General features: G+C 39.8%; 1 protein-coding gene across 2 annotated transcripts in view; it reads right to left on the minus strand.

Annotated features, from left to right (window-relative positions):
* LOC126863608 (nuclear hormone receptor E75-like) overlaps positions 1-27,381 on the minus strand; it is a 218,703-nt gene that overhangs the window by 106,729 nt on the left and 84,593 nt on the right. Inside the window, exon 1 of one of the 2 annotated variants that reach the window (XM_050613925.1) lies at positions 2,419-2,608. The exons of the other annotated variant lie outside the window; for it this stretch is intronic. Coding sequence (XP_050469882.1) covers positions 2,419-2,593 — 175 coding nt within the window. The 5' untranslated portion in view covers positions 2,594-2,608. Of the gene's footprint in view, positions 1-2,418; positions 2,609-27,381 lie in introns of those variants that run through there. 2 annotated transcript variants of the gene reach the window in all.

Below are 27,381 nucleotides of genomic sequence, written 5' to 3' on the forward strand. Positions count from 1 at the left end.
ACGGATCGCGGTACCTGAAATATTCGCGCGACCGTGTTGTGGCGCGAATTCTGGCGAAAATTCGGAATGCAACGAGCGGAACAGCTCGATCGAGAGAGCCACGATTCTCGACCCACCTCGTAGTTACGCTCGTTGAGGCAGGTCAGTGCTCCGAACGGCGGATGCAGCGGCTCACAGGAACAGAGAAACGGTGAAAGCATTCCAACATGGCCGCCCAGGCGAGAGTGATCACGGTCCAGCAGCTCGGTTAATGTACTTTCTCCGCGGGACAGTCGAGATCCCAGAGAAAAGAAAAGAAATCGAGAAAGAAAAAGAGGAAAAGAGAGAGGGACAGGCTGGTGAGTAGGTAGCCCATACGTAATTCACTATCGTGGCGTTACGTAACGGGGCTTACGAAGAGAATTCTCAGCCGGTTGAACGGACCTGTGTGCGTACAATGTGCGTGTGACGTACCTACGTGTATTGTACGTACGCTTGTCATAGCTCTCTTTCTCCTCCTCTCTTGTCCGAATCGCGTACTCACGCAATTCTTCGTAGGTGTTGGACAGGTATGTGTGGACTACATTAAGCTCAGGAATGGATATAGGTGAAATTACACAGGTTTCAGCGAGTAGGTTAGTTGGAACAAGAAAAGCGATGAAAGTTGATGAGATGAAAAACTCTGCCGCGGAATACGTGGACATTAGGTGATGGTACAGTTAGTTGTATGGTAACTCTTTATCTACGAAGGCTGCTTACGCGCACACGTTTACGTTCACAGTTAATGGAAGGATACACTGTTATTTAACGTGTTATTTAATTACGTAAAATATCTGAATAGTTTTATGTCATCATAGAACAGTTTTGTTTCCTTTGTCCGTGTCGTGCATTAATTACATTAATTACAGTAGCATTATTAGATTCATCCGAATAACATCCTAATCTTCTTAGGGAATCAACCGCCAATATTAATTCCTCTCCCAAAGTACACAAATCCTTTACCGAACGGTTCGTCCAATTCCACCCTCATTTGCAATGCTCCAAATACTTAATTCTCCAGCCTTCTGAACCCTCCCCTCTCCAGCCAAATGCAACTTCTATCGAAAAAGCAAAAGTAAAGAACCAAGAAAAAGGAGCAAAAAAGGAAACAATGTTCTAAAATAGAAACCAATGTGGGGAGTCCGCGAAGAACAAAAGGTGGGCGAACGTTTATGAACGGCTCGCGATATGTAACTGTATATGAGAAGCACATCGGTCTGTTTTACGCGAGCAGAACAAGAGGCGAACGGGTAAGCCGAGTGTGTTGGTGACCTTCGATGATAGCCGTGGGTGGGGAGGTTGGTCGAGTAGCTAAACTCTACGCTTGGTAGGGAAGGGAAGGCGCGTGAGTTGAACAGAGAGATCGAGAAGGATCGAGAGAGATAGAGGTGAACGGGTCGGTAGGGAGACCCAGTTCGAGTTTGTTGAACCGGCCCGCCGGCGATTGGCCACACGAGTCGCGGAGTTCACTCTACTTGCCGAACGGAGGTAGGAGAAGGCGAGAGGAGACGGTGGGGCGAGGTGGCGGGCCGCTCGGTTAATTTCATCTTGCCCCAGTTACGGGCCAGGCAGGGTGAACGAACTAGCCTCACGCCAAGGCCCCACCGACCTACTTTCCTGTTCTACGGACCGCCGTGAGGGAAAGAGACCGACCGACTCACTCTCTGTACCTCTCTATACAACGCCGTGGCGAGTTCACGACGAGTTCAGGCCAAACAGAGAGAGAGACGAACACGACGCGAAAAGGAGAGGATACGTGGAAGCGCTCGAACGGGACAGAAGGAGTGAGTGTGCGTGAGAGAGAGAGAGAGAGAGAGAGAGAGAGAGAGAGCGAACGAACGAACAAACGCGTGCGTGTATGTATGGAAGAGAGGGAGAACAGCGAACACTCTAGGGTGGGAGCCCCACTAGAGAGGCTCACTATCTAGGCTAGAACCACGAGCAAAAGGAAGAGAGGGAAGACCGAGCCGCGCAGGTGGGAGAGAGACGACGAAACCAAGAGACGGAGAGGGAGAAAAATTGCCAGAGCGCCGAGTGGAAGGCCGCCGACCGAGGGCAACGAACTAGCCTCGTCCCGGGCCCCGCGACCTACATTCCAACCCCGTTGGAAAGTGAAACTGCCTCTTTCTCTATTCCTTCCTACCTGAATCGTGATCTACGCTAGGTTAAGAATGTTTTTACGAGCCTGTTGTGCATGGTGGACACACTCTACGTAACATACACACGCGACCCTATAATCGATTTGAAATCGAACGGTCGTAAACGAGCGGGAAAATATTTTTACTCTCCCTTTCGTTTCGATCCGTTTCGTTTCAGCTGACCCTCAGACTAAATTTCTTTTTTCCTTTTTCAACGGATGAAACGCGTATACAAGTCACGAAAATGGATATGGGGGCTTACCGGCTAATACTCGTCCCAATAGATTTTCACTATCCTGGGGCGCACCACGATAACAGACCTGGGCCGATTGCTCCTTGTCGTTGTCCAGTGGCTCGCTAGACGGTGACAGAATATCACCGGACGGCTGTTGTTCTTCGGCCGCACTGCCACGAGGTTTGAACTCTTGCACGGTCATTTCTCGTCACGACAGTCTGCCGCGATTATTGCACTCTCTGCGATTTTCCCGCTCTTTTATCTCGCTTTTAGTATTAACGTGCCAATCGCACGATCGTTAACGACAATCTCGTTCAGTAATAGTCCCTCCAATGATCTCACGTGTAAGGTTGAGGATGGCATAACACGACTTTCCATGCGTCCGTTCAAATCGAATCGCGCGAAACGTTAAAACTCTACTTTCTCCATTCTTTCGTTTGACAACTTCACTCTGTCTCTGTCTGTACCGAGACTGGCCGCGAGACACCGGCGCGAAAACTCGCGAGTTTGTTTTGGGTTAGGCTCGAAGTCAGTTCTGTCCACGCTCGCGAACAACAGTCCCCCTTCTTTTTGCTTTTCTGAACGGCACACTTTCCTTCGCGCGCACAACATACGACCACCACGATAATACGAGCTGTTGCTTTCCTATGGCGACCGCGTGGCCCTCGCGGTAACAGCAAATCGAAGCTTGCACGTTATTAGTTGATGTGTTGTGTGTGGCGTGCGATGCGGTGCGCGAGTGAGTTCGCCGCGGCGTGGCGTGCCGCGGCTTCGCGGCGCCTGCGCCGTGCACTGCCGATTCACATTCGCGTAATACCGCGTACTGGCGCCCCACGGTTTCTCTTTGACATGAATTTTCAATATTATAATTTCTACCGCGATTATCTTCAACATTAGTATACAATTGCATCATAAAGTCATTCTTCGTGATGATATAAGGTAATATTTGCACCGTGCAGTGTGAAATTCGTGTTTGATACAATATGACATATCATGGAGCGTGTATGAATTAAAAATTACTGTATGAACGAATCCCCAACTTTTTGTTATTTTATTCATTTCATTGCCACAGTTTGAAAGAATTTTAACAACTGTCGCTTCACTTTGATGTATATGAATCAATATGTTATGTACTTCGATTTCATAATTTAAAGAGAGATATTTACGCTTTTGCTAAGCGATTACTACTAACCGAGATTATACATATACACACGGATACATAGACGCGTTATCTGCAAGAAGAGAATTTAAATATTCATTTAAATATTCAAATCGAAGTCATGTTCGATAGATTTGAAATTAGAGTAGTACGTGCTCGAGGAAGTATGCTCGAGCAACACGTCATTCTGTTTACCCCACCGAGCGCAGAGTTCGCGTTAAACGATTTGGTCGTGTATGAATTTTATTTCTCAAAGAAAAGAAGGAAAATTTCGTTTTGGAACGATAACGAGGCGGATTTATCGAGATTGAACCACGATGGTATCCTCAAGGCACAACCGGCTCGTTCCTATGGCCAATTGGCACGGTTGACCCGCCATTAGGATCAAGGATTTTTATCGGTAGTACGAAGAGGCCAAGCCTAGCCTTTATTATGCGTACACGCGTGCACGAAGAAACCGCATCGTAAAATCGCAGGCTATAACCACACGGAGAACAAAAGTAAATTTGTAGTCAAGGACCACCATGAAACCGGCGGTCCTATTTTACTCGTTTCAGCCTCGCGCCAAATATACCCAGTCTAACATGAAACTCCACGTTTCAACGACAAATGACGAACATTAGGGTCATGATTAAGGCTTCTCGATTAACCTTTTGTTCGATAAAAGTCACCTCGAGTGTTTATCACCGCGAAACAAAATTATATTACTTGATTGAACGCTTTGCTAGAACCTTGGTTGTATGAACGCTGTCCATCTGTCAAAAAGGGATCAAAGTACTTTTCGGGTTCGGTCGTATGTCCACTCTCAGTCACCGAAGCCATCATTTCGATGGTATGTACATGATACTGATCGTGAGCAGATATATTCGAAGGATTCTTGATAAGATTTTAGAATTACTTTATTGCAAAACCTGCAGTCTTTCGAAGAAATTCTGCAGTGTCAAAATCAAAAGACAATAATCGATTACGATGTTAAACTCGGTACTCGATATTTCTGAACAACACGAAGTATCTTGATTGAAATTCCAAGAAACGTACATCCCATTTATGAAAATATCAGTTTGGTTCTTCGGACATATCCTATGATTTTATTATTGATGTTTGTTCAGTGTGAAAATTTACTCGATCACGTTCAACCGCAAACTGTTAAAAGACACCCACCGATGGCACCCAAGCATACGCTCCTGATCGGTGTGTGATACACAATCAGAGGATATGTACCTATCGTGCGTTCCTCTGACATGCTGTGTTGACTCACTAACACTCGGAGAGTGAAAGCTGTTTAACCCCGGTGGCAAACATGCACGCACGTATGTACGTGTATTGTACACAGTAGCAACTGTGTGAACGTGCCTTTATACACTTCCATCGAGCACGTGGGTTACGTCTACGGAAAGTAGAAGTTAGATTACAGGTGAGCGGAACGCGTACCCATCCGAGCCTCCCTAATCCGGCTTCCACCTAGGTTGGGACTAACCTGCCTCAATTGTAGCTCGTTAACCATTAGACCGTTGCTTCTGCTTCTATTATCTAACGTCATCGAGTCTCTCGTTGAATTTCGTCTTGTATTTGATACCGACAACGCGTTATCTTGTTCCATGAGAAGTCGTTTCTCATTGTTTCATTTCAGGGCCTTCTTACAAAATCATCTACTAGCTAATAATATTGATAAATAGACAAGTTGCATTTTACAGTTGTACGGCATACAGATTAATCGCATAAATTGAAATTTCTGGTATTCATGTGTAAAATTTAGTTTCTTTTATGACCAAACTTGTTTCTGTTATGTAAGGATTTAGGAACCCTAGGAAAACGTGTCTTGTGAAATTTCATTAATAAATAATCGTGAAAAAAGGCCCACATTGATACGTTAAGAATGGAATAATTAAATTGAAAAATCACACTTGCTGCTTTCTTGAATATTTAAAGTGTAAGTAATATTAAAGCGAGATAGTAAAAGTAAAGTATAAAGTAAAATATTGATTGTCGTGGTATGCAGCTATTTCTATAACCTTGTATCTTTAGATTTAACAAGTCTTTCCTTCAATTACGTAAGTAGTCATATTAAGATATTCCCTTTCAGCCATAAAATATCATTGGTATTAGAAAATCGATAGAAATTGATTTTTCTTGTGGACCTCGATTGAGGTTTTCGCGACGTAATTTAATAGAAGAAAGACGACTGATAAACGAAAGTACAAGTAGATAAGAGATAAAAAGTATTATCGTTATCAACGAGATTCACACAGGTGGCCAGTGATACGTTATTTGAATATCAAAGTTCAACGATTTGTCAACGGCTATCGGCGAATCTTGAGATTATTCGTATTTCTTTTTCTTTATTTATTTTCTTGTTCCGCGAAGTTTATAATTCCTCGTAATTGATCGCCTCTTGCAATTCGTTTCGATTTGACCTTGTCCCTCTTGTTTCTTTGTTTTTTCGCATTAATTTTTTGTCTTTAAAAAATTCGACGATACTTGACAGCGATACAAATGATCTATTGATTTATTGATTTATTGATTGATTGACGATCTATTGATTTCAATGAGAATTGCTGTTTTTTTCCCCGAAAGAAATATGCCCCGACAAAGTGGCACTAACAATACACAACGGAAGGTTGAATCTAAATTGATGCAAACTGGGCGCAGTCCAAGCCTAACCTGCCCTAACTACGGACCTTGAATAAACGGTTAGCGTGGCGTGGCCAGTATGACAGACTGCTGCCTTCTAACGGGAATAATTCTAGCGCCACTTGGATTCCTTTCTGAATCGATCCTCCACTCTCACTTTTGTTTTTCGCAGGTTCCCTCCTCTTATCACGATCTATAGATCGATTCCCAGTTATTACATTTTAATAGATAGCAACAAAATTCGAAAACATATTATATTTGATAACGCTGTAGAGAATGTGTAAGATATCGATTATCACAGAGGTTAACGCCTCTAGACTTCCGGTGACGCCACGATGGTCCCTGATGACGACACACGATGTCGAAATCGATTAGAATGTTTATACCGAATAAGTCATATTTGCGAAGATTATTATATACAGGGTGGTTGGTAACTGGTGGTACAAGCGGAAAGGGGATGATTCTACGCGAAAAAAGAAGTCGAAAATATAGAATAAAAATTTTTTTTTTAATTTCTTTCCTTTTTTTTTTAAATTTTTCCATCGAGACAACGATCTACAGTGAGATCCGTTATAACGAGACGCGATAAAGTGCACGCGTACCGAGCGAAAATTCAAAGTCGATTTTTTCGAAAACAAAGCCTCGAACGAAAAATTTTTATTCTATATTTTCGACTTCTTTTTTCGCGTAGAATCACCCCCTTTCCGCTTGTACCACCAGTTACCAACCACCCTGTATATTAATGTTTTGGAATAACTATGTAAGACACTGATTGATCGTACCATAAAATATATTATCGGTAAAATCAACGGAATATTTTCTTTTTAGTACTTCCTTTAAATACTTGTACACTTTTTAATGGTTACAGAACTTTAATCGCTAAAGAAAAATTTGCTATTATCTTTTATTTGTCATTCCAAGCATTTATCTTTTTTCAAACTTAAGATATTGCGAATAATGCATGCCTGGGACTATAAATAATGATGACATTTATCGATTCGTCAATAAGTAAATATGATCAACTCGTTCTTACAGTCTTACATATGCACATTATAACTTGTCATGTTGAATTAATCGACGACATCAATGTTGTACGTAATAATACATACAAAATTCATAAATCAGTGAACGTAGTATCTGAATTCGAATATTTCTTACTGGACGATTGGTAGTAGATTAATTTTTATTGAAATAGGACAAGAGTCAGCGGGAGGTTAATTGTTTTTACTTGAAGGCTACATCGAAGTGATTCGTACAACTTTATTGGACGACTTCGCTTCGCGTCTAGATCATGGTCATCGTGTAAATCCGCTAAATGGTTCGAATTGCATATATTACTAGAGACTGTCAGACTCGACGTGACTATTCTAAATATAATCGAAGCCCGACCTGCCCTAACTACGGTCGTGACCATAGAGACACGCCATGATTGAGCTCAAACGTCCAAGGAGATTAATTTCCAACCGACTGTAGAGCTCCCTGTGTTTCTCGTCGCTTTGAGCTTCAATCTCCTAACAAACTTTGATTGTTGAAACCATAATATAGGCGCAAAACATTTTCTTTCAATTAAATTGGGTTCCACAGAAAACGAGAAGATCCAATTCGAAGAAAAATATTCTATTCATTTTAATATTAAAATTCACCTGTACGACTTGGATCTATTAACATTGATTAATAAACCACAAATAAAACTACAATAAGTACATGATTTAATGTAATGTAATGTAAGTGACATCTCTCTGTTATTTATATTTCCTGACAATTTCATATGTATAAATATCATAAATACATGATTGTTGTTAATCGAATTTTACCTTTCAATCATCCAAATTCTATTTTCATTAATTTTTGTGTCTGAAATATTCAGTTTCTTAGAATCAACGCTTCGAATAACACATTTTTCTTTTTACAGATTACATGTCTTCTTATCATTATGCTGTGTGTGCAGCTACTATAAGGCTAATTGTATAATGAGATATCTGCAGGAAATACTGTTCGCAGCTTCCTCAACTAAACAATGTCATTCATTCTGTTACGAATCAGTTGAATAATTGTCAATACGCATTGATTGCTTCAAATCCATGTACTGCACTAATGGTCGAGCAATTAACCTCAGAGATTCCTCGCAACTGCGCGATTTTTCAAATAAAGTCTTCTGTCAGCTTGCAGCAAAACGAGAAAAAAGAGTAAAAATGAGGAAAAAAGGTGGATGAAGCTAAGGACAGCGGCGCTCCTCTCTGCTCCCTTTCACGTTCAAAGCGTCGAGAATCGAACCACCGTTACCTTGAATCCCCTTTGTGCGGACAACAGGGAAGATTTATCACTAGTTGGGATCCCGACGTTCCATGGCGAAGCGTGTAATCGACCCAGCCAAGTCTACCTGGAACACCTGTTAGCTAATCTCTCTGTACGTCGGGAGAACCATTGCAGCTGAGGATAAAAGGAAAAGGAAAGGAAATCATAAGATCCTGTTGGTGAACAGAGGATGAAGCGAAAAAGTTTTTCCTCCGTGGAAGAAATCCTCTCGCGGAGTTAATACGTTGGCCACTTCAGTCGTTCGTAAACTTCGTTCGAGATCTTCGCCGAGCAGAACAGAAAATAAAAGAGAGGGTGAAACTTCAGCGGGGAAAAAGCGATTCCATTTATTGGTAGGAAATAAAGTGGAAATGATAACGATAATTTTCGTTGATAGATATTCCACGAGTACTGTTCCATGCTCGCGTTTCCTAGAATTTTGGAATGTCACTCGATGGATTAGGTGGAAATAGAGAGCGCAGATAAATAACTTTCTAAAGAAGGAGATACCGTAGAAATAGCGAGAGGAATAATTGAAAGGTATTAATGATGAAATTTCACGCGATAAGATAGCTATGAATTGCACGGTAATGAACGCTGAATCAGCCTCCTGAATACTTGATTATCTGATCGTGTCTCCTTACGCGCACCTATCGTTGTCATGTTCGATTGATGTAATATACCATAACGTTAATAGCAGAGATAATTGAAATTTGCGACGCTTTATCAAGCACGATTTATGTATTTATCTGGAAACGCTTCGTCTTTCTCCCGGTAAAGGAAACCTATCAGAGAAAAATCAATTTTTCACGCACGAACGTTTTTAAACTAATTGTTGCAAAGCCTGCGATACTGCAAGGAATTTCGAACGATCATCTTTCTTTCTTTTCCCAACACGTGAAAATCAGAAAGCAACAACGAAGTACGTTTTTAAATTCGACATTGTATAAAGACTAAGTTCATTGAAATTTAAAAATAATAGCTCCATCTGAAATAAAAGCCCCGTAAATCGTTTTAAGTGGAACAAACTAAAGAAACTGTGGCGAAATTCAGAGCGGCTTACAGCTTACCCAAACTGATTTTCATTTCGGCGAGAATCATTAAGCCAAACTATTTGGCAATGGAGGAAATTTCGCAAATTTTCTATGCTCATCCCAGCAGGGAATTCATTGGTAGTCGCCAGGTAGAGAATTTACAAACTAGAGTCAAGTGGTCACGGGGTTGCGGCTAAACTTTATGGTTGCGGTTTTCGCACTCTCTTCGCGCGTTGTGATCATAAATTTCCAGAGTACGGTGGCCACGTTACACACTCGTAAATCATTTACAGTGACTCGAAAAGATTTTCGCCGTTCTTTTCTCGGACAGATTCCATCGCCGCTGGGAGAGCAGACAAATCATCTTGTCCACAGTTCAAAAGAGAACTTTCAAGAATCTTCGCCGCTTTGTGCTCGCTCTGTGTGTCAAACATTGTACATATATAAACACAAAAGAATTTACTTCACAGCTTTGAGGCCACTTTATTGGCATAATTATTGGAATTACGAGTAGGTAATTATTTTTGTCTAGTACAGAACAATCGTTATAATTGCAATATCTTTAGTTGCTGAATTTTACACCACGATAAAACTGAATTTACTCTGCTTGTTGCCTTTGTCTTCTCGTAAAATATCGTCGATTAAATTATCACGAGTATCCTAATATTCTTTCAGATCTCATCGGATGTATAATTTTCGCAGCGTGAAATTAAAAATTTGTATAAAACAATATCGAAGAAAATTCGGTAAAATTCAATAGTATGGAAGGAATCTGAAAATGAAGAAGCGTCGAGTACAAATTACAATTATACAAATTATGCACGATCGTAGGAAGAAACGAAAGTTTCATATCTGAAAAGCACTACGGATAAATTCCAATCCGTCCAGGTAACTACTATGACAGCAGTATATTCCTTTGATTAAGATATCACTCGAACATCGCAAATTACACTCGCCAGTCGACCTTATCTGCTTCTCGCTGGCCTATGGACACTGATGTACGACTGGTTACCGTAACCGTTGTCTCGGTTGCATGTGCAACGTGTTACGTGCTCAAAAGCAACTACGTAATCAGAGTTGCATTGATAAGAAAGTGCAGGATCCAAGTCCCGTAGTCAGCGAATAAGCGTCTCGTTCAAGTATTTACAATATTATTCGCGTATTAAACTTCTGTCGTGTTTGCATCTGGACAAAGAAATTCGCTACAGCTTCGTGAAAGATATTTCTTCTAGAAAAATTCACTGACGAAGTGACAGCTTTGGTATCGTACCGTTAATATAAAATATCCTGACTGTAGATTAAAAACAGTAAAAAGAAGAACAGATATTTCACGCGCGATAAACGAATAAAATTTTCTTCAAATATTTGAAATGAAAAGTTAGCCGCAGTGGGACATTTTTTCTTCTTCTTCTTTTTTTTTTTTTTTTTTTTTGAAAGAGGGAAGAATAGGTATTCTTTTGTGTAATTACGGACCCTTTAACTTCCTTAGAATTCTTGAAATATTACAGTCGTAAAGCGTAACGGCAATGTTTCTTTCTCTGACTCTGACCTCTCATAGTTTCAAAGCTACCCAACTTTCCTAATTTATCAATTCATTCATTTTTACTCCACTAAACTGGATACTTTAATTTACTTCTACATTAATCTGACTTTTATAGTTTTAAAGCTACTTTTACACTTTTAAAGCACTCGTTTCCCCCTGTTTGTTCTCTGCCAATTATCACTTTACTTCATCCCGAATCCTAAGAAAAATATGGCATTCTCGCGTCAGAGTTGACCTCAAAGTGCAAAGGATTAATTTCCATAGCAGTTTAACCAAATATATCAAAATTATCGGAATACCTACGTATACATTCTATTCTTTTCTCTTTCTTTATCTCGCAAGCAATACCATCGATCATCTTACCGAAGAAAACCTTCGCTGGTTCTGAAAATGAGAAAAACCCGCGATTGCCCACATGCCCGCGGAAGCTAACCACACGTGCACACGCACGCGCTGCCCACGTATCCGTCGTCATTGGGTCCCATAGAGGAGGGGGGAAGGACAATTTTATTGCATTCTGATGCAGGCCTACTTGCATCGAGACAATGGTCCCAGGGAGATATGCAACCGGCCACGACAGATATGTCGGTGCAACGTACTCGTAGACTCGCGTGGGACTTCGTCTTCTCCTCGTTGCGACAGCTACCCACCGGCCGAGGGAATTTTTGACGAGCAGGTTGCGCTTTCGATTCCCGCCGGTTCCGCTATATGGGAAAAAAATCGAGTTGCGACTGCGTTATGTCGAAATCCCAACGTCTTCGAATTCCGTGTCAGCGAAAAGACAGGGTAAGTTGGCCAGGAAAATGGCAACGAAAGGCACAATTTTTAAACTGAGATAATTTTCAGACTACAGAATCGTTTCTGGCGAAGCACTCATAGAATTGATCGCGTTTTGTGTTTGAAAAAATAAAAGTTTGAAAAGAGAAGTAGCAACTTGTACAAGTGAATGTTATAAAGCGAAGAACTTTTTCAAACGAACAAATGATTAAACACGGATGAACATGATCCTTTAACTTAGGACGAGTACATCTATGAGAATTGAAAAAGGAAAAGAAAAGTCAAATAACCCCGCAAAGAAACTGAATAACTGCAATTAACTCGATGAAACATTTCGCAAGATCTGGTTAAAATTCCCAAATCAGTTTGCCCTCGAATCAAACTTCATTTCTCGACTTAACCATCGTATCCAACAAGTCAGACTCGAGAAATCTCTGCTCACAAAGACTCGAAAGATCTCAAAGCTGGAAGAAACTCGTGACTAACGCTAAACGGAAGCGAACAAAGAATTTAGAAACCGAGCCGGCCAGCCCGATGACCTACTTGGTTGTTATTGCGTCAAGGGGAAAAATTAAGACGGTCGCTAAAAATCTGGTCGCTGTGCCGCACTGCTTGGAACCAGTTGCGCGACTATTCATCCTGCGTTTGCACCAGCACGGTTCATTTATCAGGCCGGTATCCAAATTAACCGGCGTCTACCAGCGACAATGGTTGCTACGGTTGGTATCGCGATTCCGTATCGGACCACCCGGGGCCAACTGCTTTTTGCCCGCGAAAACAACGACAATCGTATCACGGGACAGGCTGCCGAGCTACCATAAAATTACCCCGTCCGCATAAATCCGCGGATCGATCGACCGATAAAACGTGCCTGGGCCTGGCAATCAGCCGGTGAAAACGCGTGCCTCTTACGACAGGCCCGGTAACGACGCCCAGGGGTGAAGGAACTTTATCTGACTGTCGGCTATCCGGTAGCGTAACGCCGCTGAGAACCGCATTTCCGCGTTTCTGGCCCCCTTTCGCGCTCTCTTGCAATCGGTTAGGCTCGTGGACGATCGTGAGATCTGTTTGTGAATTGGCACTTTTCGGAGCGGGGGACAGTCGCAGAAATTTACGGCTTTGAAATTGGATGTCGTCAGAGTGGCGGTATTTTTAAAATTTATCTTCAAAGGTGAACGTCGCCACAGTGATGGTATTTAAATAATCTATAGTATGCAGATAGGCGATTCGTAATTTGTATTTATTTGCAATGACGTACTTCTAAGGCTCGTGAATCTACATTCAGCTTTGAAGCGTATGGTTTAAGAAAAATAAAATTTCTCTTGAATGTCGGATGTCGACACAGTGATGATACTTACAATTTTTCTAGAGACTCCGATGTCACTTCAACATGCTTCGACCAGTTGTTTGTGCCACCAGGAAAATATGTTAACCGCGATAATCACAAATCTCTGGCTTGTTCTGCCAGACAGGACGAATCATGTAGCGTTTCTCGGCAAAAAGCAATGAAAAAATATGTTTTTTTTTCAGACGAATTTTATATATAATTCACGCGACCCACATAGCTCAGGTCTCTCACAATGGGCAATGTGTTACGATTATTATTTATCAATATGCTATGTGTATTTACGTCACGTTGATGTGTTTTCTTTTGCGCTTCCATCTAAACGACATTCTTCTACGAATTTAAGTCTCGTAAGTAAAAGAATAGTAGCTTTAAGGTGGGAAAGGTAGACAGTGTACGACTTACGTATTTCGAGTGACTTCTGGCGATCTTTAAATATTGAACGAAGAGATTGCGAAGAGCTTTAAGTGCAAGGAACTTTAAGATTCGCTCTTTAGGGGCTGATTTTTCCAATAGTTTAAATTTTGAACGATGAGACAGCGCAGGATAGTGCGAACTCGCGATTCTTAGGTGACAAGTTGAACATTTGCAATTTTTCACGAGGCGATGTTTCTTTTCAACAGGAGAATCGAGAAGCTGTTAAATTTAAGGAAAACGACACGTCGAAGCATCCGAGCTTTGACTCGAAACGTGGACATTTTCTAAACGTAAATCCGTAGAAGCTCGAGAATTTTTAGCCGATGTTTGATGAAGACTATGAATTTTTATGAAAGACAAATATCTTTGAAACAGCGAAGCGTTGAAACATTCAGTGCCCACGATAGGAGACTTGTTGCTTCGCGGTTCGAAAACCGTAATATGTAAATCCAGTTTTTACTAAACCGTAAACGCCACGAACCATCGTACAAAGTTAGGGAAAAGAAGAAAAAAAAAGGAAAGTGAATTTAATTTACCATTTATACATTTTGTGCAACGTGATCTCGATTTGGATTAATAGGTGGATCGCGAAAGAAAGAATGACGCAAACACTACTGTTTTCCCCTACGTGAAAGTGATGGCTTAATATGTATGTGTATTGAAACATGCTGTGTGAAAGAACAAACAGAAAAAGTGGTGAAACTCTATAGAAATGTAAAAAGTATTACGATATAGGACAATCATCCTTCTCCGCGTAAGAAATAAATTTCTAGCAATTAACTTTATAAATTCGAAATCATCTGATTACCCTAATGAATATAAAATTCCGATATTCTAAGAATTTCGTTTGCAACATAAATTCTTAACGATCGGTGTTAAATTAATATTTAAATTAACGTTAATCTTAATAATACCCAATATTCGATACCTAACAAAGTATTAAATTAAAGAGAAAGTAAACTAGCGATTTATTAATCACTGACATTATTATTTACAAATAATATACGAGAAATATCGAGGAATCGTGAAAAAAATTGCAGCATCCGTTAATCACCGATTTGTAACAGTTGGTTTAATGCCGTAACAAACATCGATCCGTTTACGCCTCTAATTTAATACATTCCCACGAGCGGATCGAGGCGTAGAGAAAAGAGAGCGCAAGGCAGCCCGCGAAGTTGCGGAGGTGTTTCGAAAACATTGCGTCGCGTAATCATTGCTCTCGCACGGCTGTCGAGACCGAGATGCAGCCTCGCACATGCAGCCACGGTTGCACATGCAGTTGCTCAATGAGCCGTGTTGGTATGTACGCCGGTCACCGACTCCAGATGTCCAATTCCGTTCGAGCCTGAGTGATCTATCGATCGAACGTTGCTCTTATGAAATTCAAATTTCCCGCCGCACGGTAACCAGAATAAACGATCGCCTATTCTACTTCGACTTACGATTGAACCGTTTATTCGCCGAATCGGTTAACTCCGCGAAACAAAAAAGCAGAGAAAATAGATTGAAATTATGTAAGATAAGTATCAATTATCATAGAATCGCTTTGGCAGGAAAATTACGAAAAGTGGAGTTACGTGTAATTTGTTGAATTATGCATCTTTCGAGATTGCAAGTTTCCGATGTTTTTTTTTTAACAAATAGGATAGAATATATGATAGAAAGAGATACCTAGATTAATTTGAAAATTTTGTATCGTAAACTCATATTAAATTATATAAATTATTGCTTCTATTAAATAATTACGATCAACGTCGTACATTCTCATGTTCGCGTGCTAAGTCACACGTGTCAAATTTCAAACTATTTGCACTTATTTCGGCTGGAACATCTGATACTTCAAATTCCTGTTAATTTTTCGATAATACATGTTCAGAAAGATAATGCGACCTTCAAGACCTACTGTACACGTACTGATAAAGAATTCATATTTCATTAATAACACTTCACTAAAAACTTCCCTAAAACGATTAAATCGATCAATTTGCTTATCTATACAGCTCACGTCGTCTAAATCAAAATAGTTGGAGATTTCTACCTTTCCATGACATTTCACCCACAAACTATAAATTTCAATCGAACCAGGACCAAACGATATCCTTTTCAAAGTCTTTGTTGTTTCTCTCTGTCTGACCAATGAGCGAGCAATTACGAGAACGAAGCGGGAGAGACTCTGTTGAACGTAATGAAGATCTCTCGAAGACTGTGCGAGATCGATCACCCTTCAGCGTTATCCCGCGAAATCGGCTATCCGGTCCGAGCTATCCATCCATCTGTATGTCCGTCAGCAGACGCGTATCTCGCCTCGTTTCCAACTTTGGATTGTAGGCTACACTTTCCCGACCCAACCGTTCCAGTCAACCTACCTCGGCCAGGCCTACGCTTCTACTTGCTTGCGAAACAGGGACGAGACCCAGTTACCCACATTCTGCGCCAGATATTGGCCGGTAATTAAATAGCCGCCGATTTTCCGCCAACCTTTCGACTTACATTCTGCTACGTCGTAGTTGGTAGCACCGGCAAATGTCATTTATTATTGCGCATTCTGGTTTCGGTCGTGCCGACACCGTTCGTCTATAGAAATAACTTATTACAGTGAAAAGGACGATCGAATGGGAGATAATGGTCGTAAGAATCGGAATGGAAATCTTTTGTCGTGACGTGATTTAGGAAATGGAAAGGTAGAAACCTTGGAAGATAACAGAGATTTTCCAATAGAAATAGGTATAACATGGAATATTTGGTAGGTAGAATTGATAAAGTAGAAACTGTTACAATGGGAGTAGAATCAATTGGCAATATCTCACTAATAGGTAGTTTTAGCATCGAAATTGTTAAAATAGCAGTATTTGGTATAATTGGAAGCACTTTGATGGTAATCATTTTCAGAGTAGAAATTGTAGGTATCTACAATGGGAGTATCTCGAATGATTGGAGCATTTAGGAATTTCAGTATAATGGCAGTATTTGGGTACAAATATTTAAAGCACAGATATTCGAAATAAAAATCTGTAAAATAGGATTCATCAAAATAATTTCTAGCAATATCTAAATTTTCAAAGAAAAAAAAAATTCTAAAAATACGTTTATATACAGAACCGAACTAAGCTAAACAGTTACATGCGAGAGAAGTGAACTAAATTGGAAAACTAAACTAAAAAGATGGACCGAATCTCACCTTCCCAAATCTTTTTCACTTCCAATCGATTCGTGTACCAAAAAAAAAAAAAAACAAAGTCTCGTTTACCTCCTATTTTCTCAACTTTAACTTTCCTCCGCCACTTTCTCCGTGTCTTCTTCTTTCCACGTTCACCGTTTCCCAATCGCTGTTCCCTTTACGCTTTTTAGCACCCTGCCGATGGTCATCGAGGTGAAATTCATCAAAGAACGCCGTTCCTAAAACTCGAGGATAGTCTTCTCGTACGCACTTTGTTTGTTGATCAATTTGACACGCTGTTTCGAGTTGCTGTTGCACAACCAGCGACCTAGAATATTTAGGTGCACGAATCCGACAAGAAAGACGAAACATAAATTAAAAAAAAAAAAAGAAAGAAAAAAGAGAGAAGAAAGAAAATCTGCCGCGAGGTGCACGCGCGTGGCCGCGCGCTATTCCGATCATGTAACCGGCATCCACTTTCTAATGCTTCGCGGGATTGCATAATACCGTGTATACATGAAATTAAGAACCGTTGGACTCAATTAACTTTATTACCGACTTTTCTTACTTTCCTTTTCACCTAGTTGCTCGGGACATGTAATTTATTGGCTTTTGTGAGTATACACCGGCTATCAGAAGTATTTCTGCGTACAGTAGAGAACCTCCATTTATGGGAACGAAGTTTCATTTAATGCTCGATTGAGAGACTTTCGTCGATTGAATCCATTCATCCGAGCACGGGCTTCTTCTATGCGAACGGAAAATAATAGATAGTAGCGAGAATTAGTGAACTCCTATTATACGAACTGTAATTATAAAGTAAACCGTTTGTCTCTTCGCGAATGCGGATAAATGGAATTCTGTTATATTCTTATTTTCTAGCGAGGAGCTTTCCTTTTTCTATTTTATAATACATTTCATTTTCATAGCATAACATTCTCGCAATCATGGAAAAATACTGCAACTAAATAAATGGAAAATTTCATGTACTCGGACTTTATTAATTAGCACGCAGAGTTACAGAATAGTTTTCTTGGAGAAGATGAGATTCTTCGTTGATTTCAAGAAAACTATTCTGTAACTCTGTTCGTCGCTATAATACGCACAGTGTACGTAAAAAGTAGTCGAACACCATTGCATTTATTATAGCATTTGCGTGCTAATTAATCAAGTCCGAGTACATTAAATTTTCCATTTATTTAGTTGCAGCAGTTTTTTAAAGTGTAGCTTCCAGGATTTGGAAATCAATGATATCGTAGAATCCCGAATATTGTTTGATGTAGGAAAATCTACTTTCCTTTTCACCCGAAATCGCTATATGTATTATTTACAGGTTTCTGTACAGTGACTGTTCGGTAACTGTGTAAATAATTGTTGAAGTAACTGTACAGAAATGCAGCAGAAGGTTATCAACCTTTTCTGCGAGTTCATCGATTACACGAACCGAAGGAAAGTAACAACAATCGGTCGGCATCGAGCCGCATTCTCTCTACGCTCAACGTTATTAAGAGCGTCTGGCACGAAGAATCAATTTGCTCCAACGTCCAATAGATCTCCGATACTTGGCGATCTTCCCACGACTGTGGTGGTCCACGAGATAATCGTGGAACGGCTTGTACGTCGTTAATTAACCGATAACCACGTAAACGACTACGTGAATAAAGATCGTTGAATCGTCACGATACATTATTGTTAATTACGGTAAAATATCCACGATATCTATTACGTTTTACGTACAGTAATGAACAAAACTATCTGGCCAGATTCTCTTACAAAATCCTACGTGTATTTATAAAACGTACGATCTTATTGCAAGGTATAATTCTCAACTGTTTTCGTAAAATAAAATTAGCTACACTTTCTACGGAATGTAATTTTTCTGTCTGAACAAAATTAAATCTGTTATAATTCATCATCGTTAAATAGTTTTATAAAATGCAAGAACAAATAAGAGGGAAAATATTAAATTTCACTCAGCTTCTACATTCGAAACTTTGGAGGAAATATTCGAAAGTATAAATTGACATACAGAAGAATTTACAAATGAAACGTTTACCGTACGTTGATTTTTAGCAATTTACATAAGTAACTAGAAAAATCCACACGTGTCGCAAGCAGATTCCCAAGGACAATGGCGTCACGTAAACCTGCGATTGATTCTGGGAAAATAGGTGGTCGCTGGAATCGACATCTCGCAGCTGATATTCCCTGTATGACAGCGAAGAACGCGAAAGTGTAATTGAATTCGACGCAAAGTTAACCTCTGCACGTCTCCCAGCTCGTAAACTTTCGAACGACCGACGACGTTTATGCATCGATTCTCACAGCCGTAAAAAAACGACGTTCCTTTGCCTCTCGATCTGCATCCCGATCTTCTTATGATTGATTAACCGTGCAAATGCAACATAATAAATTTGTTCTTGTCAAGTAAGCTGCATCGACACCGGCGATTTCACTTTTCACTAAACAATCCGTCAAATCGCACGCCGATCTCTCGTTCGAATTTACCTGTTCGTTTAAAGTAGTAGGTCGAGGCGAATTTTTGCTTCGACATAGCAGAGAGCGATAAAAGTCGAAGATATCTATAAATCAAGTTGTAAATCTGTGATTAGTTGAACGTTCGTTAGGACGGGATATTATTATTGGCCGTAATATTGCTAATTTGTTGCTGATTTGAATAGTTGCGTTATACTGTCCAAATTCGTGCTACACAAATTGGAATAAAAGTTGCAAAAATAATTGCCGGCTTCGTTATGCTGCGTGGACTGTACGATGGTCGCTGAAATCGAAAAAATTAATAGATGCAGAAATAATTTTGTAACCGTTCTTCAACATTTCTAATATCACTTTTAAATAAACAATATAAATATTTTAATACAGTCTGTAGAATTTCTACTGTCTTATATTTCTCAGCTTAAAATAATCGTTCTACGATATGCTACACGTAGTATTGTCAGCCAATAAACCAAGTTATCCATTTGATTATGGAAACTTGCACACAGAAATTTGCAGGAAAATCCATTTCAAATTTCGAATCTCTTTCGTAGAATTTCTACCAACTTTCTCTATAATTTCCATCACTCTATTGCTACGAAAAATTGCCAATTTCCATACAAAAATTTGCAAAGGTTACAAACTACACAATTTCCAATTGTTACCTAAATTCTCTCCAAATCTCCTTTCTAATTTCTACTGTTCCATTGTTACGGAGACCGAAATAGAGTTAACCTAATTCAATAGCATCAAGTATCATTAAGCAAAATAAATATCGAGCCTCGATCGATTACGAGACAACGATATCACGTCGTGAATCAATCAGTGAATCGTAACTCGCTAAGAATATAATCGATGGATCCAATAAAGTTGCTATAAAATCGAGCGAAATACAGGCGAAAAAGCTGATCGAGGTCTGATAAAAGGGATCGAATCATCCACCACGTGTCGACAGGGAACGATTAATCGCCAACTCTAATCACGATCGTTCCGTGTTCGTCGACGTCGACCTTTGACGAATGCGATCTCGACAGCCTTACTAAGCTGGCAATTAGAGCGGCTATGATAGTCGAAGTTCGTTCATAGAATATCATTAACACACGAGGTAGCGGTTAGTTTAGTATCTTTTGATTAACTACCATGGAAAAGGGCAAGCGTCGTTTTAAGCCGGATTTACATGCCGCTAGTATGCCAGCCAACGAATATCGATATCAAGACGATGTTACATAATACGAAGATATTTTTAATGATCATTTTTAATGCTCGTGTTACGTGTCACTCGAAGCGATCGTAAATTTCATGCACGCGTTTCACCAAATTTTTATGTCTCGTTATATCAACCTGGAAATGTTTCTGTAGATACTTAATCTTTTGATTAACAATGAACGTAATCGAAAGACGTATGTGCAACTTGTTAAAAAAGCAGTCTGTTCGCGGATATTCAAATTGTCTGATAAAAAAAAAAAAAAAAAAAAAATAAAGGAGATAATAATAATACATGTAAAAGATAAGGATAGTAACTCTATGATCGTTTGAAAATTTTGCTGGCGTTCTTCACCAGTGGTAAAATTATTACATATAATTGAAATTATAATTGTAAATTTTCATCCAATTGAGATAAACGATATTCGCGGAAATTATATTGCTTTGAATCTGTAAATTGTGTTGGAAATTATATCGTAGTCGAATCAAACAACGTATTATCTTTCGTACCATGAATTACCGATAAAAATTCATCGTCGGTAACCGCTATTTTTTGTTTATTCAAAGGACTTCTTAAGAAGCAAATGCTTCATCTTCTCTGATCAATTTAAGATATTCAGCGGAAGGATGGCCTGTGACAAGAAACGCGGATGCGTCGATCAGTTTTCTCGTAATAACCATGTAGGTGCAGCAATATCGTGGATCAATTGACTGTGCCTGGTGGCCCGAAGGTGCTCGATCCAACGCCTGGTTTCGCAACCATGTCAAATTTCGTCGTGCCAAGGTTACGATAATTCGGACACTCCACTTTAAACGTCCCATTTTGGTAGAAGGAAAAAAAGAGATTCTTATGGAATTCCTGTGAAGGCGAGACGACCGATTGTCAATTTGCGTAAAGCGGCACTCGATTGCAAAACGCTGGGATAGTCCCCCCGTTGAGTAATTCGTGCGAGTTACAAAAAAAAAAAAAAGAGAAAGAGTTCAGTCACCAAGTGCACGTTCATTGTAAGTCCGAAAGAATCTGGACCAACACGATATAACGTAAGTGGAATTAAGATATCGCAGAAAATGGCACGGACTCGTTTCAAAAGTTTACTTTATCAAATGAAAAAACGAACAGTGGTAAGGCAAACGAGTGAAAAATATATGGTCGTAATCAGCGTGAAAACTGTTTTTACGCGATTTATCGAACTACCTGGTATAGTTTATTTCGGCGGACAGGTTAAGCTGTGCAATATTTTTGAAACCTTGAATTACCCTCAACGGTTTCGATAACGATGAAAGGGATTTTTAAAATCGGATTATTTTTTCTAACAGAGAAGAAAAATTCGTCTCACGCCATACAAAAGAAGAAGAAGAAAAATCATTCGTCTCTAGTCGCTGGATTGCTTATCTTTGTACAAATTCATATGTTTGTAAACGAAACTAAAATAGATACAACTTCTCCCCGCATATTTTCGCACATTATATGAATTCTGTGCATTCTTCTCCATCGAAGCTTCTCACAAATGCACAAACATTTATCGAATACCGATCACAGCCCCATTAGCCTTTAACTTTACCACCGACATTCCTACATCGCCTAACAAAACCAACGAAAAAATTCCACATTAAATACCACCCTTCGATCCTCCCTGGTCGTCTGCCTGCATAACCATCTTCCGTTGAAAGAATCGAAAGCAGCAAGCGGTCCGATTACCATCTCCATGGCTATCGCGGCGTGCGTCCTCCGTTCGCGCTTGTATCAGCTCGTGTCTTATATTAGACGCGGTCAAAGTGCAACGTCCTCGGTTGGAGCTCGGGGTCGGCCTGCTTCTCTCTCACTCTCCCTCCCTCTACCCTTCTCTTTCGCCTTCCTCTGAAATATTTCGCTCCTCTCTCCCTTTTTCTCTCTGTCCAGCGGGAACGATCGGTTTTATTCGTATCGCAGCCACCCCCTCCCCACCGAAAGTAGCGCCGCCTGCGAAAAATGCAAAAGCCAGGCTAAATCCGGAGAAAAGAATCCCCTTGGTTTCTTCTGGCCTCGCGGCTCCTCGCGCTTGCCCGCCTGCCCGCTCGCTCGCTCGCTCGCTCGTCCGCTCGGCTCCGCTCCGTAGCTCGGCCCGAGAGGAGCGCGGGTGAACGACCGCTCACTGGGACAGGCCGTTGCATCGGAATCGCATACGCGATGCATTCGTCACGTACCGTGGCCGTGTGCAGGTGAACGCGATCCGCCCGATTGATTTTTACCTACCCCCACCACTTTGTCCCTTTCGTCGTGTTTCGTTCGTGGTAGGATGCAGAGGGTTGGTCACGAGTCTTCGTTAAACGGACGATTAACCCTCTCGATGATTAATTGTTGCTAGATTTGCGTGGAACGGCTCGTATGATATATTGAGATTGGGATTGTTCGTGTACGATGGAATTAGATCGCTGGCTATGAGATCGAGCCTTTTTACGGTGAATCGAGGGTAGTTTTATTTTTCTTCAAGGTGGAACGCTGTTCGGTAATGTTGGCGTATGCGCTGCTTTTCTGTAATGGATGGCTATTTATTCGGATCGTCGTGGATTAATTTAGAGGTAATTTTCTATTTTTGAGAAGACATTGCGTAAAATCTAGACGAGCAAGAAATTGTAGGAAATTATTTTTAAGAATGTAATTAATTATTAATAATAAGTAGATGGTGGTGTCGAGGCAGCGTAATTTTTACTACATTTACAACGAACGTAGATGACAGAGAAGATTAATTTTATTCGACATAGTTGATGAGATTATTAATTTAACATGGAACACGTGGATTCTTTTTCACGTAATCTTCTTTTTCTAATATAAGAACGTTTTTCAAACATTTTAATAATTTCTTAATTTTTCATTTTTGGCTCGTTCCTCGTATCCTCGGTTTAATCCTTTGAATCAGGTCGAACGTACATACGTATATTAGGTACCAGAATTTATACTAAGAGAGATATTGTAATTAGTCTTTTAAGTTATTACGATACGCGAAGACGCGATATTCCGACCGACATCACCTCGATAAAATAATGAAACTGTGATTTGAAATTTCTAAAAAAAAAGAATATCTAGAAAATTTTACATGTGTACAGGTTGCGCCATTGGTGAATTCATATTTTCAAGCAAGAAATAAAAATTCGATCGGAACAACGCAATTAAGATAAACGAAGGAAGATATACGATTCTTTTATTCATTTCTAAGAAAGTCGAAATGACTCGTTTAAAACAAGATTTTGATCGAAACTAAAGAAATATTACGACCATAACGTTTACATTTATATACTAGGCGACGGTAAGATGACTGATCCTCATACATATTTAATGAGGATTAACGGGTTCTATTTTTTGAACGAAGAAGCTTTTTATGCAAATACACAACGATGAAATTAAGGAATCGGAATGACAACATCATTAGTCAACCACCACTCTGAGTTCTTTTATATTACGTCGCAATCTAATCCGTCATTTACAAAAAAAACATCAAAAAAACATCTATCGCAATGTCGAGACGAGCATAAAGTTCTCTGGATAGAAATAACGATTGCCATATTCGTAATACATAATTTGTACCTGGCAACGGTTCTGATTCAAGAACAGATAAACCGGAGGTTCGAAAAAAAAGCAACTATGTATCCACGTTGCGAACAGACGAAGACAAAGTAGTCGTGCTCGATGGTTTCGCGCACGATCGCGACACAACGATCATCGTGGGCGCAACTAGAAAGTCATAGAAAAGTAATAACTTTCTATCTCGATTGCACATCGTTGCGTCATTTTAAAACCCTTCCGTGTCATTCTATTCGAGACTCTAGGTATTTCACGACAGTAATTCCTATGCCCAGACGTATTTCCTCGAATAAAAATCTCGACATTAAATCTACCAAACAACGCATTATCTTATTATACAATCTCTAATTATGTTATTATGTACATATACAGGATGGTTGGTAATTGGAGGTACAAGTGGAAAGGGGGCGATTCTACGTGAAAAAAGAAGTCGAAAATATAGAATAAAAATTTGTCGTTTGAGGCTTTGTTTTCGAGAAAATCGACTTTGAACTTTCGCTCGGTACGCGTGCGGTACGTTATAACGGATCTCACTGTAGATCGTTGTCTCGATGGAAAAATTAAAAAAAAAAAAATTTTTATTTCCGCTTGTACCACTAGTTACCAACCACCCTGTATATATTTAATTCTAGCGCAAAGTTTTCTTTCCGTTTTACCCGAACATAGGCTGCGCAGACTTTTCCAATAAAAGTCTTTACGTTAAATTCATCACAGAATTCATTTATTTCTATATATAAATCGATGATTAAAATTTGACGAGTTCAAATCTCAAAATTTTCTTCAAATGATAAACGACAAACATCGTGTGTATGAATTATATTCAAGTGTTTGTAAAAATCTTATTGACAGATTATTCGTCTAGTTGGCGTGTGTGTTTGTTCGTCGGTTCGTCGAAAGCAATGGCTCGTACGAATCTTCTCGATTTCTCTCCGCTCTTTATCGGAGATATTCCTTGTTCGAGAGACATCCGTACTGTGTACAGTGTGTACAGTACACAGATTTCGTGCAGTATCTCGAAGGAGCAACGTTCGACTTTTTTTTCTTGGCGACTGTTATCGCGCTTGTAAGTCTGTCCTCGCGTGTGGGTGCATCTGCGTAGGAACAAGCCACTGACCTGCATCACTTCTTCGCCGAGGATATCGGTCTGCCAGGCTATTACCTTCGAAAGTACACGCGGCGTGCGCTCTCAGTTTCTCTCCGATCATTCTCCCGCTGTCTTTCCTATAATTTCATCTCGCTGCTGTAACTCTTTTACAACTTTTAAGCTTTCCAGCCTGGTAGACAATGGACACCGTGGTAAAATCTAATTCCAGTGTTTCAGATTTAGTTTCGCGTCTCATGAAATTTAAACTGAAAGGTAGAATTTGACGATAAAACGTCTCGACTATCTTTGATCTTTATAACTTTTTAGTAATAATTAAAGAAGCTGTTAAAAATCTTTTTAAACACCCACAGGATGTCTTAATTGGAGGAAATAAAAATGCAAAATTGTGAAAACATTTTGAATATCACTGCTACATAAATTCGAGACAAAGAACCACCGATCAAAGTTAAAAACAGGTCGATTCCACTTTTTAAATAAATTTCTCAAAAATCAAAAGGCGATATCAATAACGCGATAATGTTCATAAATTGCAAGGCAACTTTAAAAAAACGATACTTCACGATACCATTCGATTTTTCCACTCCAATAATGTCTTTCGCCCATTTGAGTTTCATCGCACGAAAACAATGACTGTAACGTTCATGATAATTCAAGAATAACAATACTCGTAATATCGACATTTTTCCATATTCCAGTTTCATTCCCCGAAAGTAATAATCGTACCAATAAAAAAAGAAGTAACGATATTTGTCAAGTCATCGTTTTTCTATCCTTCGTCGATTTATACAGTCGATCCGTACGACTCTCTCGATATTGATTCTTCCATTCTAACGTGGTCTCTTATCCACTCGAGTTTCGTCTCTCGAAAATATTGTCGGATTGTGAAAAGACACCTGCTGCTACAGCGGTTGCAGCACATCGACCGAGTAAACGGCGCAATCGACGATAATAAGCGAGCGAAACGCTAAGCGGCTAAGGCAGCGACAAATTATGGTAGGTAAGGCTGCCGTCTGGCAGAAATATCGAGCCCGGTTTATGGTGAAATCGGTGCGTTACACGACCAGTCCGTCCTTTAGCTGGTAACGTTGCCTGATCCGATAGGTTGCACCAATGTGTGTTCTACGCCAGGCTTTGTACCGTTTTATAAAACGACTGCACACCTTACTCATTGTCTCGGTAGCATAAATACCAAACCGATTCGTTCTAAACTGCCCTCTGATTGTGATCTTAGAATACTGTTTATCTTAGTAACAGAGAATTTCGTTACGCGACGTATCAAACTTCTGAGATTTTTCTTGCAGGAAAATCTGATTCGAAGTTCTGATTATTGGATTATTATAATTACGAAACTTAAAAAAAATCTTCGCGAATATTTTAAACGCATTTTCATTTTATGCAATGTACATAGCGCAAGACGTAAAATATAATCGTATTGTAAAATACAAATAATTATAATATCGAGGCTCGTGTAGAGATTATTACAACGTTCAATGAAATATGAATGTAGCGTTCGATTTTGCATGGTCGTGATCTAACGCTAGAAAATTAAAACGTTTCTAATATCAAGACTCGAGGAAAAATAATCGCTAGAAAATAATCACGAGATGTTAGTTTTGAAAGATTAAAGCGATGCTTTGTATACGGCAAAGGTTGAAACATTCGATCGTACGATATCGATCGGTTTACCAGCTTGCTAATTTTTATAGAAAATTTCATACGAAAGATCTGTAAAAATAATTCTTAAGAACGATATCATATTCGACCATCTAATATCGATCGGTACTTCATCCGATTTCTCAGAGTTCGTGCAGCAGAAACGTGAACGAAATATTTCTCAAGACGTGTTTTGCTCGTTCGCTTAACTCGCACCAACTAATCTGAGCGTTCATCTAGCATCGTATGTAGAGCGTAATAAGGGAAAGGGACGAGCGTGGCCGGTTTATTAGAAACGGAGCTGATCGCGCATCGATCGTGACGCATGCGAACAATGCGCATTATTTGCCACTTTAAACAGATGCAGGCCGCAGATTACGCGAGAGTCTGCACTTTCCAGCGTTGGAACGCTGCATCTGCAATTCATGATCCATAAGTTTATCACGTGTAAGTATTTTCCTGTATCCATTCATATTAATTTGTTCAACTTTTGTGAAACGGTGCGCTGATACTTTTTCGAATATTCGACATTTAATTAAAATTACAATTTTTCATATAGAAATTTTTTATCGTGCCATCTAAATATTCTACTCTTGTTACTTAAAACATCTCTTTTTTT

The sequence above is a fragment of the Bombus huntii genome, chromosome 3 (genome assembly GCF_024542735.1).
Source record: "Bombus huntii isolate Logan2020A chromosome 3, iyBomHunt1.1, whole genome shotgun sequence".
Classification (NCBI taxonomy): domain Eukaryota; kingdom Metazoa; phylum Arthropoda; class Insecta; order Hymenoptera; family Apidae; genus Bombus; species Bombus huntii.